General features: G+C 40.9%; 1 protein-coding gene across 1 annotated transcript in view; it reads left to right on the top strand.

Moving 5' to 3' along the window:
- LMBRD1 (LMBR1 domain containing 1) overlaps positions 1-16,672 on the top strand; it is an 86,667-nt gene that overhangs the window by 25,504 nt on the left and 44,491 nt on the right. Inside the window, exons 5-7 of the mRNA XM_079780653.1 lie at positions 878-945; positions 8,267-8,355; positions 10,949-11,022. Coding sequence (XP_079636779.1) covers positions 878-945; positions 8,267-8,355; positions 10,949-11,022 — 231 coding nt within the window. The remainder of the gene's footprint in view (positions 1-877; positions 946-8,266; positions 8,356-10,948; positions 11,023-16,672) is intronic.

Consider the following 16,672-nt stretch of genomic DNA (forward strand, 5'->3'; position numbering starts at 1 on the left):
GTTCTTTTTAATCACTTACCACCTATATGACTTATGGCAAATTATTTAACCTTTCTGGGCCTCAGCTTATTTATCTCTAAAGTAGGAATGAGAATATCTATCTTAGGGTTGTTTTGAGAATGAAATGAGTTTAAGTGTTTAGCACAGTTCTGGTATGATATATGTTTTCTGTTTATATATGTTTTTATATTTTATACTAATATTACATGCTTTATGTATAATGTATACATATATGTATACATACATGCATATATGTTAAATATTTATTATAATTACTAGTATAATTTATTTTGGTGAATTGGGGTAGGGCCATTGTAGATTCTTATTTTTCCCTATTTGGGGGAATATTTTATTAAATATTCTAATAATTTTACTAAAGATACCCATTGGAGAATTAATTATGCTTTAAGTGTACTGCATTTCACAAGCTTTTATTTATTTAATATTTTTTTTACTGATTTTAGAGAGGAAGGGAAAGAGAGAGAGAGAGAGATAGAAACAATGATGAGAGAGAATCATTGATCTGCTCCCTCCTACATGCCCCCTACTGGGGGTCGAGCCCACAACCCAGGCATGTGCCCTGACGGGAAATCAAACAGTGACCTCCTAGTTCATAGCTCAGTACTCAACCACTGAGCCACACCAGCTGGGACATGCTTTTAAAAGATTTTAAAAGCTAATGTAGTTTGCAAAGATGCTTAAGATGTGTATATACATTGGTTTTCCTTAAATTTTAAGACTTTTTTTTTAACAAGGAAAAGTTTACACAGTTGAATATAAATGCACATTTGATTTAAAAATACTGTTATATTGTAGTAAGACTATTATATTTTAAAGACCTTACTAAATGGTATACTTTTCCTCCCTTGACATCTAGCAAATTAAAACGGCACTTAAGTATACATTGGGATTTGCTGTGATTTGTGCACTTCTTCTTTTAATTGGGTAAGTATTAATTACTTTCCCTTGAGAATGAAAACAGCATCATCCTACCTAATAAAATGGTAATATGTAAATTACCATCACTCTGCTACGCCCACGACTGGGCCAGTGGGAGGCGCAGGGGGCGGGACTCGGGGTGGGTGGGGTAGCCGATTGGGCCAGTGGGACGCTGAGCTCGCGTCGCCAGCGGCAGCGCGAGCTCAGCATCTGCGCCATGGCTGTGCTGTGGAACAGAAGGGGCCTCTGGGGCAGCGAGCTCACGTCCCGCCGCGGACCATCAAAAGCGGGGGAGCTGGGTGTCTGTCCGCTGGTGCACCAGCGGACAGGCACCCAGCTCCCCCGCAATCAAAAGCGAAAGCGTGTAGGGGACCCTACATGTGCATGATTCAATCATGCACTGGGCCTCTAGTCCTATATAATAAAAGGCTAAATGAACATCGACTGAACAGTGGTACAACTGGTCGCTGTGATGCTCACTGACTACCAGGGGGCAAACGCTCAATGTAGGAGCTGCCCCCACAGCAGGAGCACCACTCAGCCAGAAGCCAGGCTCATGGCTGGCAAGCACAGTGGTGGTGATGGGAGCCTCTCCTCCCTCCACAGCAGCACTAAGGATGTCCGACTGAAGACTTAGTCCTGGGAGCAGGCCTAAGCCTTTAGTTGGACATCCCCAAGGGCTCCTGGACTGCGAAAGGGCGCAGGCCAGGCTGAGGAACGCGCCCCCCCCCCCACCTCCCCCACTGAATGCACGAATTTCGTGCACTGGGCTTCTAGTTTTAATAATAACAAAAGGAAAAACAAAATGTAAAAATAATGAACACCTTTCATATCACCACCAAGCAGTAACCACGATTATCCTGTTTTTTTAATGTTGTTTTATCTAGACATTTTGTATGTGCTCAAATACATGCAGAGCGCCCCTCCCTCACATACCCTGTATGTTGTAATTTTACACAATTGTGATGATATTTTTTGTAATTCTTAATAATCTACTTGCTGAAATATTATAGACACTTCTTCAGAATAATAATGTAGATCAATTAATTTTGTCCATATTGCATTTCCTTAAGATATAATAGTTTATCTGATCTTCTAGTGGTAACTACTTGGACATCTGTGATACTTGCAGTTTTCCCATTCTTATAAACAACACTTCAATAAAAATTCTTGTCTGTGCATCTTTCTAGATTTTTTTTTTTAAACTTCACCCAAGGAGTGAGGATAATTTTTCCATTGATTTTAGAGAGTGGAAGGGAGCGGGGGAGAGAGCGAGGAGGGAGAGAGAGAAACAATGGTGTGACAGAGACACATCAATTGGTTGCCTCCCATAGGCACCCTGACCCGGGGGTGGGGATTAGACCTACAACCCAGATATGTGCCCTTGACCAGGAATCGAACCCACCACCTCTGCTGTGCATGCTGATGCTCTAACCACTGAGAATGCTGGCCATTCGACATATCAGTCTTTAAGTTGTTGAATTCATCTTTGTCAATGTTTTCTTAATTTTATACTAATATTAATAAAGTTTTACACATGTTTTTATACATTTAAAATTTCCTCTTTGGAAAACATTTGTCCTTTTTAATGGTAGACATTTATTCTTGTTAAAATAAGTCTTGGTTTTTTTTTTATGTTAGGAAATATTATGAGGTACTAATAAATTTTTTAAAGTTTCTATTTAAAATTTTGTGTCAGAAATTTCAATAAATGAAATTTTATGTATTGAATACAACTTGTGATAGGAATAAGACTTGTCACTAATTTTTTATAGTTCTAGGAGTTCTTAGAATGCAGATGTCCTATAGGCATATTTCTAGTTCCCTTTGCCTGCCTTAATGTGTCATGAAAAATAGTACTTTTTGAAAGGACATTTTTTAGTGGTTTTTCTGCTTATTTTAGCTATTGAGTATATTTTAAAAAGTTGTTTTGGCCTTTTAAAGAAAGCTAAATCTAGTTTTGTGAATGTGCTTTGTTAATGTGGAGGTCCCTTATCTGTAAACTGAAATTATCTAGAACAGACATTAGCAAACTTTTCTTAAAGGGTAGGTAGTATTTTAAATTAGAAGTCCACGTGGTCTCCATGGCTACTTGTGTGGGCAAGCTCCTCAGCCAGGGACTTGACCCTTCTGGGTGCAGGGAATTGGAAAAACACACAGGTAACACCAGGCAAATGGAACATGCTTTATTACGAAGAAAGCAGCCAAAACTGGCTGATCAGTGGCAACTTATGTACAAGCTCAAACAAAAGAGGCTTCTTGCCAAATAGTGATATAAGTATTTGGATTATAGAAAGGTACACCTGCGCAGTGCATGCAGTGAAACTGCTGTGTCCTTGCTTTTGCACATGTGTGTGGCAAATTGGCCTTGAACACCTGGCGTACTCTGAACAGCACCCCCATACTACTCAACTACTCAACTCTCCTCTTTAAGCTCTAAAGTAGTTATGGGCAATACATAAACATAAGGACGTGACTGAGTGCCAATAAAACTTGATTTGCAAACAGGCAGTCAGTAGTTTGCCACCTTCTGATTTAGAGCCTGACTGAGAACCATCAATAAAACCACAAATCTTTACAGAGACCAGAATATCTGTCCAAAACAAAAGGAATTTTATTCTAAAGTTTATTCTAAAATTTACTGGTCTTTTTTATGGAAAGTCACCTTTAGTCCTCATTTACAGAGTTTACAGTTTTAACAATTCTAATTAATAAGTTTTAACTGATCCTCTAGATGGTATTTATTTATTTAGAAGCAGTATGTTAAAGTGAAGCAAATGGCTCCTTGCAAAAACATTAATAACAAGAAGGGACAGTTCCATTCATTTGTTTTACAAATATTTATTGTGTGCCTGTTATGTTTCAGACACTATAAGGTGCTGGAGAAACAGCAGTTAACAGAAAAGACAACTCCTCCTTCGTGGAGCATACATTTAGGAGGGGGCAGGGGCATGAGAGAAAGAAAATAAAAAGTAGGTTGTGTTGTGTGTGTGAAATTTTAGTGAGAGTGTAGTATTTGAGAAGACATTTGAAGGAAGAGAGGAGCCATGAATTATATGGGAGGAGGGGAGAACATTGCAGTCAGAGAACAGAGTAAATGACAAGCCCTCAGGCAGGAATGTGTCTGGCATGTTCAAAACAAAGTGAGGAAACTAGTGTGGCTGGAATGGAGTGAATGGAGGCTGGAGTAGCTGAAGATATGGTCAGAGGTAACTAGAGCTGCCAAATTTAGTTGAGCATTGTAGGCTGTTGTAAAGACTTGGGCATTTGTTCTGAGGGAGTTGGGAAGCTATTGGAGGTGTTTTTGTCATTGGGTAACATGATCTGACATTTAAAAGGATCTCTGGATAGTGTTTTGAGATTTGATTTTATGGGGTTAAGGGTAAAAGCATGAGATCTGTTAGGAAGTTATTGCAATAATCTCGACAAAACATGATGGAAGCAGTAGTGATTTATTTCTGCCTATTATTTGGAGAGAAAGCCAGCAGGATTTTCTGATAGGTCTGAGAGGAAAAGGAATTGGGAATGTACCTGGAGTTAGCCAAACTAAAAAGTCTGAGGGAACACACCTCTCACTTTTTATACTTAAACAACTACAATTTTGAGCAGTTCATGAAACCACCCTCAGGTTAGATACTTCTCTAGCAGGACTCATATAGCTCACTGAAGGCAATTATATTTATAGTAACGATTTATTACAGGTAAAGAATCCTACCTAATAAAAGAGTAATATGCAAATTAACCACCACTCCGTGACAAAATGGCGGCGCCCATAGCCACAAGATGGCGGCGCCCAGTTCTCTCAGCCCTGCCGGAGTCCCCCAGTCTGCCCAGCGGTGGCAGCCTGGGGTGTCCAGCTGGGAGGCCCCGCGCCCCCATGCCATGATCCCCGCCCAGTGGCCGCAGCCCAGGGTGTCCGGCTGGGAGGTGCCCAAGCCCCCACTCCGTGATACCTGCCCAGCGGCGGTATCACACCGCGGTGTGATCCCTGGCCAGCGGTGGTAGCCTCGGCTGGGGTCTCAGCCTGGGCTGGGGTCTCAGCCTGGCCGGGGTGCACACCCTCGCGGCCAGGGGCGGCAGCCTGTGGTCTCAACCACTGAGTCACACCAGCCAGGCAGATATGGAGGAATCTTAAATGTTTCTTTTTATTTTATTTTATTTTTTATTTTTTTTTAAATTTCTTTATTGATTAAGGTGTCACATATTTGTCCTCATCCCCCCATTCCCATCCCACACCCCTCCCCATGGATGCCCCAACCCCCTGTTGAACTTAACCATTGGTTAGGCTCTTATGCATGCACACAAGACCTTTGGTTGATCTCTCCCTTCTCCTCCCACCCTCCCCTATCCTCCCTCTGAGGCCCAATAGTCCGATCGGTGCCTCCTTGTTTCTGGTTCTGTTCTTGTTCATCAGTCCATGTTGTTCATTATTTCCCCTAGATGAGCGAAATCATGTGTCACTAGAGATGTACTTATAAGAATTGAATGTGCGACGGGCAATAATAGTTATGCTGACAGGCAAAAAATCAGTCTGTAGTGAGTTTCTTTCTGGACCAACAGTTCTTTTGAGACCCAATATCAATGTCCACCAGTTCCTTATGAGTACATGTCGGCACTGACCCCTCAGCTCTGGATGGTGGACAAATGGTGATAATGCAGGTCCGACTCCCTCTGGTTTGGTCTCGGCCGGACCCAGGGGGGGCACGGCTTCACCCGGACCCGGGACCCAGGCTCACCCGGATCCAGGGGCCCGCGGCCTCACCCGGATCCAGGGGCCCGCGGCCTCACCCGGACCCGGGGCCCAGGCTCACCCGGATCCAGGGGCCCGCGGCCTCGCCCGGACCCGGGGCCCAGGCTCACCCGGATCCAGGGGCCCGCGGCCTCGCCCGGACCCGGGGCCCAGGCTCACCCGGATCCAGGGGCCCGCGGCCTCGCCCGGACCCGGGGCCCAGGCTCACCCGGATCCAGGGGCCCGCGGCCTCGCCCGGACCCGGGGCCCAGGCTCACCCGGATCCAGGGGCCCGCGGCCTCGCCCGGACCCGGGGCCCAGGCTCACCCGGTTCCAGGGGCCCGCGGCCTTGCCCGGACCGGGGGCCCAGGCTCACCCGGTTCCAGGGGCCCGCGGCCTCGCCCGGACCCGGGCTTAAATGTTTCTTTTTAAAAAATATATATTTTATTGATTTTTTTACAAAGAGGAAGGGAAAGGGATAGAGAGCTAGAAACATCTATGAGAGAGAAACATCGATCAGGTGCCTCCTGCACACTCCCCACTGGGTATGTGCCCCCAACCAAGGTACATGCCCTTGACTGGAATCGAACCTGGGACCCTTGAGTCTGCAGACCAATGCTCCATCCACTGAGCCAAGCCAGTTAGGGCTGTCCAATATGTTAAAGAAAAAACCCTCTCTAATAAAGAGGGAATATGCAGGGGAGGGCAGTTGGGGATGATCGGGCTGGCAGGGAAGCAGTTAGGCGTCGATCAGGCTGGCAGGGGAGTGGTTAGGACAGTGATGGCGAACCTATGACACGCGTGTCAGCACTGACACGTGTAGCCATTTCTTATGACATGCGGCCGCATGTCGAGGATGAAACATTTGCTGCCCCTGAGGATGAAACATTTGCGACTAGAGTCTTGGAGTTAGTTTTTTCCTCAAAGTGACACATTACTCGAGTTATGCTCAGTTTTTTGGCGAAGTTTGACACACCAAGCTCAAAAGGTTGCCCATCACTGGGTTAGGAGGTGATCAGGCTGGCAGGTAGAAGCGGTTAGGGGCAAGTAGGCAGGCAGGCAAGCAGTTGGGAACCAACAGTCCTGGATTGTGAAAGGGATGTCTGACTGCAGTCGGACATCCCCAAGGGGTCCCAGATAGGAGACGGTGCAGGTTGGGCTGAGGGACACCCCCCACCCCAGTGCACAAATTTCGTGCACCGGGCCTCTAGTCTCTCTATATAAAAGCCTAAGCAACCGGCCAACTGGCCTACCAGCTGACCGTCTGGTAGCTGTGATGCACACTGACCACCAGGGGGCAGATGCTCAATGCAGGAGTGGAAACCACAGGCATGGAAACACTGATGAATCTCAGAGGGAAGTGGGGAGGGGGCATCTTATATGAATACTAGAGGCCTGGTGCACAGATTTGGCCTGGCCTGAGGGGATCGAGCCAAAACCAGCTCTCCAACATCCCCTGAGGGGTCCCTGATTGCGAGAGGGTGCAGGCCAGGCCAAAGGACCCCAACGGTGCACGGATCCGTGCACTGGGCCTCTATTACAATTAAAAGAAGAAATACATAGGACAGAGTCTGAGAGGCTTCCAAATGTGAAGCTTTTGTTGTCCTCAGGACATACTAACTTTTTGGCATCAACCTATGATAAGACGTAGTGTTGCCAATCAGGAAAGCTCACACAGGCCTTGGTGCTCAGAATTTTTTTGGGATGCTATTATGAAAACATCTGATTTATTTACTTTCATTATGTATATTGGTAGAATCTTGTAAGATAAAGAAATATACTAAGAAGAAAGTAAAGATCAGCCCTGGCCTGTGTAGCTCAGTTGGTTGGAGTCTTTTTGTGCACTGATATTTCTCTCTTTCTCCCCCTCTCCCTTCTCTCTCTCTAAAATCAAACATATCCTCTGGTGAGGATTTAAAAAAAAAAAAAAGATGCAAAATGGTTTCTACTCTGAGTATCTTCCTTTCTTAGGCCCATAAAATTCTTGACTGTTGTTTTGCAAGAAAATAGAGAATTATGGTCATTGTTCTAGTTAATATTTGCTTCATTATTTGCTCCTTTGTTCATTTCCCCTACACATTAACTTTTTGTTCCAATAATAAATTATAGTACTATCTTAAAAGACATCATCCCTAATCCCACAAGGAGATATTTACTGTTTATTCTGGTATATTTCCTTTCTATTGTTTCCTATGCATATAAATATATTGAAATCATTACATACATTTATATTCTGTTTTCCTGATTTAACGCAGAGATTCTTAACCTTTTTAATGCTATGGACCTTTTTGACCATCTTTAGTTTATGGCTCCTTCTCAAAATATTTTTGAATGTGGAAAATAAAGTAAATAGGGTTACAAAGGAAACTACCCTGAATGCAGTGATAAAACTATTAAGACAAATTTGTGATATAATAAACACATAGGTAAGAAACTTCTCACACCCTCTGTACATGGTGCAGATTTGATTTGCTAACTCTTTTTTGGGGAAAGTTGATCTCTGTTTAAAAAAATTACTAAAAATTGAGTTTCAGACTATTTCTTTTTATTTGATCTTTTGAATTTAACACCATTAAACAGCTATTTTCTCCTTTGTAGTGCTTTTGTTCCATTGAATGTTCCCAATAACAAAAATTCTACAGAGTGGGAAAAAGTGAAGTTTTTGTTTGAAGAACTTGGAAGTAGTCGTAAGTATTCTTTTCCTTAAAAAACACACAACCTTAATATTTCATATTTCATGACCGTTGAGACTTTTTTGAGAAGCCTGTTTTTGCATTATTAAGAATTTTAAACTTGCGGTTAGAAGTATGCTAGACAAATTAGGGGGTTTCTGTTGTTAAGACTTATTTTAATTATGTAGCTATTATGTATCTAGTCTCTTGACTTCATAAAATTACTTTGTTGAAGAGAAAATATGATCTTCAAAGTATTTTAGCAGTGAAGGTATTATAATTTTTATGTGATCTGTAATTCACTTTGGATATATAGAAAAATATGTTAAAGAAATTTGCTAAATATTGGCTTTTTAATTTTTTAACTAATGAAAGAACCCTATATTGCTATTTGATCCTGATTAAGTAGTCTTTTATAAATAGCAGAATATAATGTGAAGAAATTTCCTGTAAGTAAAATAATATTACCAATTTACCTCATCAAAACATTTTAGAATTGCTTTTCTAGAAGCTTTTTTTAATTTAGTCAACATGACCTAGGTTTTTAGAGAAAAACAAAATAGGTTCAGGAGGTTAGGTTAAGAAAGTTGTTTATTCATTGAAAAATACAGTTGGCATTAGAAATTGATATCAAATAAAAATGTTTACTTATTACTCAGAATTTTATGTGCTTTTACACATAGTAACTTATTTTCAAAGAAAGATAGAATATTTATTTTATAATCATGCTGAGAATTTTCATTACTATTTTATTTTTAAAATTTTTTTATCCTCATGTGAGGATATGTTTATCAATTTGAGAGAGAGAGGAATGGAGAGAGCGAGAGAAACATCAATTGGTTGCCTGTCATACTCAGGCTGGGGACTGAACTTTCAACCCAGGTATGTGCCCTGACTAGGAATCGAACCCACAGCCTTTTTGGTGTACAGGATGATGTTCTAACCAACTGACCCACCCAGCAAGGGCTGCTTTTGTATTTTTTTAATAGGTACTGTACATCCTTTAAATTAACTCCTGGAATCTTTGCTGTACAACTTAATTTTCTCCCTTTCCACTTAAGATTTCATCTTCTAAATTGTGGTCCATTAATATCTTGCTGATACCAGCAAGAATAAGGATAGCAGGCCTAGCATCTACTAATACTGAATTGTCAGGATTATGCACCTGATCCTATTGCTGAGAAATAAATTGCTTCTTTTCTTGCAATTAACTCTTTCAGGTCTCTTGAATAACTACTTTTCTGCCCTCTTAAATAACTACTCTTCTGCCTTAAATATTTTTAAGTTATACTAGTTTTTGAGTATTAGTATAAATTGAATCACTGATTATATAGGTAGCATAATGATAATTTCTGTAATTTCATTCTCTTTAGTCTTAACATTAATTTTTAAAATCTCAAATCTTAACACCATACCTAGAATACATTTTGCTTACCACTATTAGTAATATTAACTTTTTTGATTTGCTAAATATGTTAGCATAATACTCCATTTTAACAATTCTAAGATGCATGTTTTTTCACACTTTTATATCTTTGATTTGGGGATGTATTTTATGTGATGGTATCTTAAAATTGCTATCCACCAAATGCCAGACCTTTCCTAGTTGTATGAACTCTCTGTTGATACTCCTAGTAAGGTCAAGAAAAAAACAGCATCAGTGTTTTTGATTTAATAAAATGTAGTATTTATAGTTTAAAAAATTAAGGATTAAAAATTTCCCTTGCATAGTTTGTGATTTTGTTAATGTGCTCTCTTCAAGTGTTATATAAAAACTTAGATGCAGGTTTTAAGAAGATATTATTCTAATTTTATTATTTATGAAAAGGTTAATATTGATTCATTAATTTAATCAAAATTATAGTTAGTTCCACAGGGCCTGCATTTAAACTAGATCAATAATTAAAAAATTAGCATTGCTCCCGTTTAAGAATATTCAAATTTGCATAGTATTTTGTTGCATAATCTGTTATATCCTCACTCATTGGCTTTTGTTTAAATAATTTCCAAAATCTAACTTGTTAACATAGTTTTTCTATTTTGGTATTACGTTTTTCTATTTTCTGTTTGTTTGCTTTTTTCCCCCTTTACAGATGGGCAAATTAGCTCTTTTCAAGTTAAAAAGTGAAATAAACTCTTTAAAATTTTAGTTTTAGGCTATATATTAAAAGTTATTGGAAAATTAAGAATAAAGTAATTAGGAATATCAAGATTGAGGGGAGAGGGATGAGTCAAGGTTAGTGGCTTTCCTGTGTAGGTCTGCTATGGCAAAAGGCCAGAAAAATTTTTGCTAACTTTTGAGTGTCTAATATTTTGCTGATTTTGTGTTAGGCTCCAAAATTAGTGCTTTTCCTCTTTAATTTTAAGCAGTGAAGGAAAGAAAATCTTAGTCTGAAAGATCTTTTACAAATCAATTTGTGAAGAGACCTTTAAAAACATTTTTCTGCACTTGCGAGTTTAGTACTTCGAGGATGAGGGAATACATACTGGGTTTATTATTTCAGAATGTGTAACAAACCCACTTTTATATTTTTATATTGGTTTGTTGAATATAAACATTTAAATAATATAGCTCTACTTTTTTAACAGTGTTTTTCTTTCTTTGTAGATGGTTTAGCTGCCTTGTCATTTTCCATTAGTTCTCTGACCTTGATTGGAATGTTGGCAGCTATAACTTACACAGTAAGTATATGGTGATAATTGAGTTAAAATCAGAGAATCACTTTATGAATCAATTTTTTTTACCTTAGTCATATATAGGGTGGGGCAAAAAGTAGGTTTACAGTTGTGAGTAAGCAAACAGTTTATTCTTGTTTTGTTATTTATTTATCAATTATTATATTTTCTATATGAACAACTGTAAACCTACTTTTGCCCCATCCTGTATTCAATTCCTGTTTATTTTCTTTAATATTTTAGTGCTTCTTTCCTCATTTTTCTTGAGTTTACTTAAGAGGAGGGTTAATTTTGAACTACTTAGTCACAATCATTTTATCTATGTTTGTGAAATTTAATATTCAGAAACAAACATTATAACTTGTGAACCTTGAAGGTTATAATATATACCATGCCATAATAGATTTAGTGATTTATAAGCATATTAGAATTCTGAACCAGAGATCAGCATCTGTTACTAATTCAGTAGATTTATCCTACTTGGGAGTATAGGACTTTTAAAATCAGATATTTTACATAACTTGATATTTTCCTAGTATATAGAATCTAATCTTATACTCTCAGAGATTTTGATTTTTTTTCAGTCTTCCTAGAAATGATAAGGTAAGAATTATAATAGCCCCACAAACTTGAGTATAGACTGCTCTTTGAGGTTTTTTTTCCTCTCAAATTATAAAGGAAGAGCCAGTAATAAATGCTTCTTTACCTATCTCCCGAAAGAGAATTGTGCAGGAAGTTTTAAGTATATGGAACCTTTTCAGGTTAATGGAGTTTATGTTTACAACATTCTTGATTCTTGCAAAGATGGAAAATACTGGTTATAAAGGAAACCTTTTTGATATTTTTTAAATATATCTTCCTTTAAGTTTTATAATGTATAATGAAGTCTAAAATACATGCATCTTAATGTATTTCTGGTGTTTATTTGGGTACTCAGTTTTATTATTCATTGTCAATTTTGTTTTTTTCATGTATTACTATGCAAGGAATTTGCCATCTGATATATCAGTGGGTAATTATCCTCCCATGTCACAGAATATATGTATGGCATATGAGATATTTGTCTTTTAAGAAGCAATAAATAGTTAATAACAAATTAGGAGTTAGGCCTGGACTCTAATTGCTTTTCTGTGACAGATTTGTTATGCTGATGTTGGGTATGTCTTTTAACTTTCTTGGTTAGTGTTTTCCCCATTAAATGGGGATAGAAAGTGCCTCTTAGGATTTTTGAAGATCAGATGATACTGTTTGTAAAAGTGCTTTGAAAACTATAAGGCAAATGAATATATAGCAGTCGATAAAAGATTAGTCGCGGGGTGGGAGGTGGAAAAGAGGAAACCAATATCTAAAGTCAACATCAAGAACTAAGAAGGGTCTGAGGTTTTATCCTGTTTGTAGCCTGCTACAGTTTTTATTGATGCTGGCCAAAGATGCAAGAGACAAAGAACTTCATATTACTTACAGCAACAGCAGTAGCCATAGAATAAGCATTTTCTCGTTGCCCCGAGTCCCAAATCCCATGGGGCAACTTGAACAGCACCAGATGAGACTTTCACATAGAAGAGAGGAACTTTGAGCATAGGGAAGCTGAATCTTTTCTAATGGACAGTAAACATGCCTGCTCTTTGCTCCAGAGGAAGATGCTATCTTTGTCTTTCAAGGCTATTTGTTGTACAAACATCTTTGAAAAGATAGTATAGGGAAAAAAAGGCGATTAGTGCCTGGCTTACATGATGTGCAGAAATGAGCGACCCATGGAGAATTGCTTCCCTCTGATCAAGTGGTAGATGCTAGGAAGAAAAATAAGGCAGTGTAAGGGATAGGCAGTAATGGAGGCTGGTTCTGCTGTTAAGGTCAAGAGTGGCTTCTCTAACATTTGAACAGAGAGCTGAGTAAAACGAAAGAGCCAGGTATGAGGGAAGTGTAAGTGCAAAACCCATATATATATATGCTGTATTCAGATAATAGCAAGAAGACAGAGCCAATGTGTTGGACTCAGTTCACGAGGGGAAGAATGACCAAAGTTTAGATGGGAAACAGCCAGAGGCCATGTTATGTAGACTTATATGCCATGGTTGGGATTTGAAATTAATTTGCTTGAGATTAGAAACCATTGGGAAAGCAGTAGACTCTAACAGTTTAACAGCACTACTCTGGTGGCTCTGGGGTGATAAGTGGGATTGGGAAAAATGTGAAATTATTAAAAATCTTTGACAGAAATCTTATTGTAGGAATAATATTGTAAAGATATATATTTTCATTTATTATTTTTATTTAATTTTGCTTTTTATTTATTTATTTTCTTTATTAAGCTATTACATATGTGTCCTTATCCCCCCATTGCCCTCACCCCCCTGGTGTCTGTGTCCATTGGTTAGGCTTATATGCATGCATACAAGTCCTTTGATTGATCTCTCCCCCTTACCTCCACCTTCCCCTACCTTCCTTCTGAAGTTTGACGATCTGATCGATGCTTGTCTGTTTCTGTATTTGTTTTTGTTCATCAGTTTATGTTGTTCATTATATTCCACAAATGAGTGAGATCATGTGGTACTTATCTTTCTCTGACTGGCTTATTTCATTTTTCAAATTAATACCATATCTTATATTCAAACAGAAACTGAGAACATTATTATTTAACCTTTTGCACTCGGATGTCAAGTGTGACTCGACACGGTTAGCATTGGTAGCAGGAATCGAGAAAAAAACAAGCGAGTGCAAAGGGTTAAGCAGTAAGTTAAACCTAATAATCATACTGACTTAGTTGAGATATCCTTAGATGAGCTTTACTTTTCCAGAATGCAAAGGTCTGGGCTGAAGAACATTGATAAAGCAATCAGAGAACCTTCTGATGGTGCTGAGATTGGGAACCAGAAAATCATGCTGAGTAGGTAGGCAGGTGTCACTTAAGGCCTAAGACCTAAGGGAGAGGATCCAGTGTAACCACTTATCAAGATCAAACTACCTAGGAGTTTTATTACATACTAGAGGCCCGGTGCACAAAATTTGTCCACGGAGTGGGTGGTCCCTCAGCTCGGCCTGCACCCTCTCCAATCTGGGACCCCTCGGGGGATGTCCGACTGGCTCTAGCAATCCAGGACCGCTGGCTCTTAACCACTCGCCTGCATGCCTGTGTGATCTCCTGATCGCCCCTAACCCCTCAGCCTGCCTGCCTGATTGCCCCTAACTGCTAGCCTGATCACCCCTAACCGCCTCTGCCTCGCCCCGCACCCGGGACCCAGGATTCCCTCCTCTAGCCGGTTGCAGGCACCCAGAACACAGGATTCCCTCCTCCAGCTGGTCGCAGGCACCTGGGACCCGGGCTTCCTTCCCTCTGGCTGGCCGCAGGCACCCAGGACCTGGACTGGCTTTGCCCAGGTCAGCCGCAGCCACAGGGGACCGTGGGCGGGCGGCTTCGTCTGGGCCACAGGCGCAGGTGCCTGGGACCGTGGGGCAGGCAGCTTGTTCCTCTCCTGGGCCGCAGCCGCAGGTGCTGGCACCTGGGACCGTGGGGCAGGCAGCTTGTCCCTCTCCTGGGCTGCAGCTGCAGGCACTGGCACCCAGGACTGCGGGGCGGACGGCTTGTCCCTCTCCCTGGCCGTAGGTGCAGATGCAGTCGCTGGCGCCCGGGACCATGGGACAGGCGGCTTGTCCCTCTCCCAGGTTGTAGCCTGGCTGGTCCCCATTCCTCTCTTTCCAGTATTGAGTGTCTGAGCCGTTATGGCGTGAGGGCATGACAACCATTTGCATATTAGCTTTTTATTATATAGAATTTAATAAGGAATAAAATTATGAGGCTTTTTGATGGAGATACTTAAATGTGGATCCCTCTTAAGTCCATGGGTCCATTAAAGTGGGGATAATTTTAATAAGATTATGATAATTAAATAATTTACCAAATCTTGGAATCTGTTGGCTACTCAGTAGTCACTAGTATCTCAAATTGTTGAATATTTACTTTTCTTATGGCTCAGAGTATAGTTCTTACCATTCTCCTCTTGCAGGTATAGTAAATCGGCTGCTAACAGCAATTGTGTTATGGTCAGTGAAACTGTATGTTAGGAAAAGATAAGTCATAGAGGCATTCACAGTTGGATGGTGGTTACGTGGGTATGTTTGGCTAGACAGATAAACATCATACCTAATAAAATGGTAATATGCAAATTACCATCACTCCGCTACGCCCACGATTGGGCCAGCGGGAGACACAGGGGGCGGGACTCGGGGTGGCTGGGGTGGTGATTGGGCCGGCAGGACGCTGAGCTCGCGTTGCCAGCGGCGGCGCGAGCTCAGCGTCTGCGCCATGGCTGTGCTGCAGCACAGACGGGCCTCTGGGGCAGCGAGCCAGCGTTTTGGAGGTTTGGAGGCGGCGCGGGTGGGCGGGCGGCGCGGCTCCCGGGGGAGGAGTCTGGCGGCAGTTGGGCCGCAGGAGCGCGCGGCAGTGTCCGCAGAGGAGGCAGCGGCGGCGGCCCCAGCATTCCTGGGTGGGAGGCGAAGGCAAGACCCCGGCCTGGGCTCTGGCCGCAGGAGGACCATGCCCCCGCCTCACCCTAGGGGCCCAGGGACTTTGGAACTGCTGGCCACACCGGGTCCCGACCAGCGGACAGACAGCCTACAGGTGCATGATTGAATCATGCACTGGGCCTTTAGTTATTTAAATAACACTACAAGATATGCTCAAAACTCAGTGGCAGAATGTTTTGTTACCAAACCACAGTCTGTCCAACTACCTAGTATGTAAAGAGAGGAAGAAGGGTAGGCTAGAGGAGACTCTTTTTAAGGGGGCAGCATGGTGTACATAGCTGAGCACTAATCATGAGTGTCTTTATGTAATCAAACATCTGAACCCTAGCTTTTCCATTTGTAAAAAGGGGCCAATCATATACAAACTTTATTAAAAACTAGTTGAAAAAAAACCCCACAAAACAAAACAAAAAAAAACTAGTTGAAAATCAACTGTTTATAGATGGTTTAATTATAGATAGGTGGTTAATAGTACTAGTTACCAGTTGTCTCCTAACATTATATAGATGCTTGAGAATTGAGCTTTTCCTGGTGGAACGTGGAAGAGGGTACAAATTCATGGGAAGTAGGTTTCATTTTCATTAAGGTACCCAAAGAGGGAAGTTAATACTTAGCATATTTTAACCCTAAGTATAAAGCATTAATTATTAAAGGTATAATCATGTCTGTTATATTTTTTTAAAATAAATATATTTTATTGATTTTTTGCAGAGAGGAAGGGAGAGGGATAGAGAGTTAGAAACATGGATGAGAGAGAAACATCGATCAGCTGCCTCCTGCACACCCCCTACTGGGAATGTGCCCACAACCAAGGTACATGCCCTTGACTGGAATTGAACCTGGGACCCTTCCGTCCACAGGCCGACGCTCTATCCACTGAGCCAAACCGGTTAGGGCTCATGTCTGTTATAGAATCTGTAACTGTTAGTATTGAAATTTGAGATGTTTTTGTAATGTATATGTCAGTCAAGTGTGAATTTCTTAGATATGCATTATTATTTAGTTTATAAACTAGTTGATTATTTAAATTTTACCAAGATTATACCCACTGTACCATGTCTTAAGGAATAGCCAAATAATTGGCCACTCAATTTTAGAAAAACAATGTCAAGCATATTAATTAGTCTTCCTA

This window comes from Cnephaeus nilssonii (assembly GCF_951640355.1).
Source record: "Cnephaeus nilssonii genome assembly, chromosome: 9".
NCBI classification, from domain to species: Eukaryota; Metazoa; Chordata; class Mammalia; order Chiroptera; family Vespertilionidae; genus Cnephaeus; species Cnephaeus nilssonii.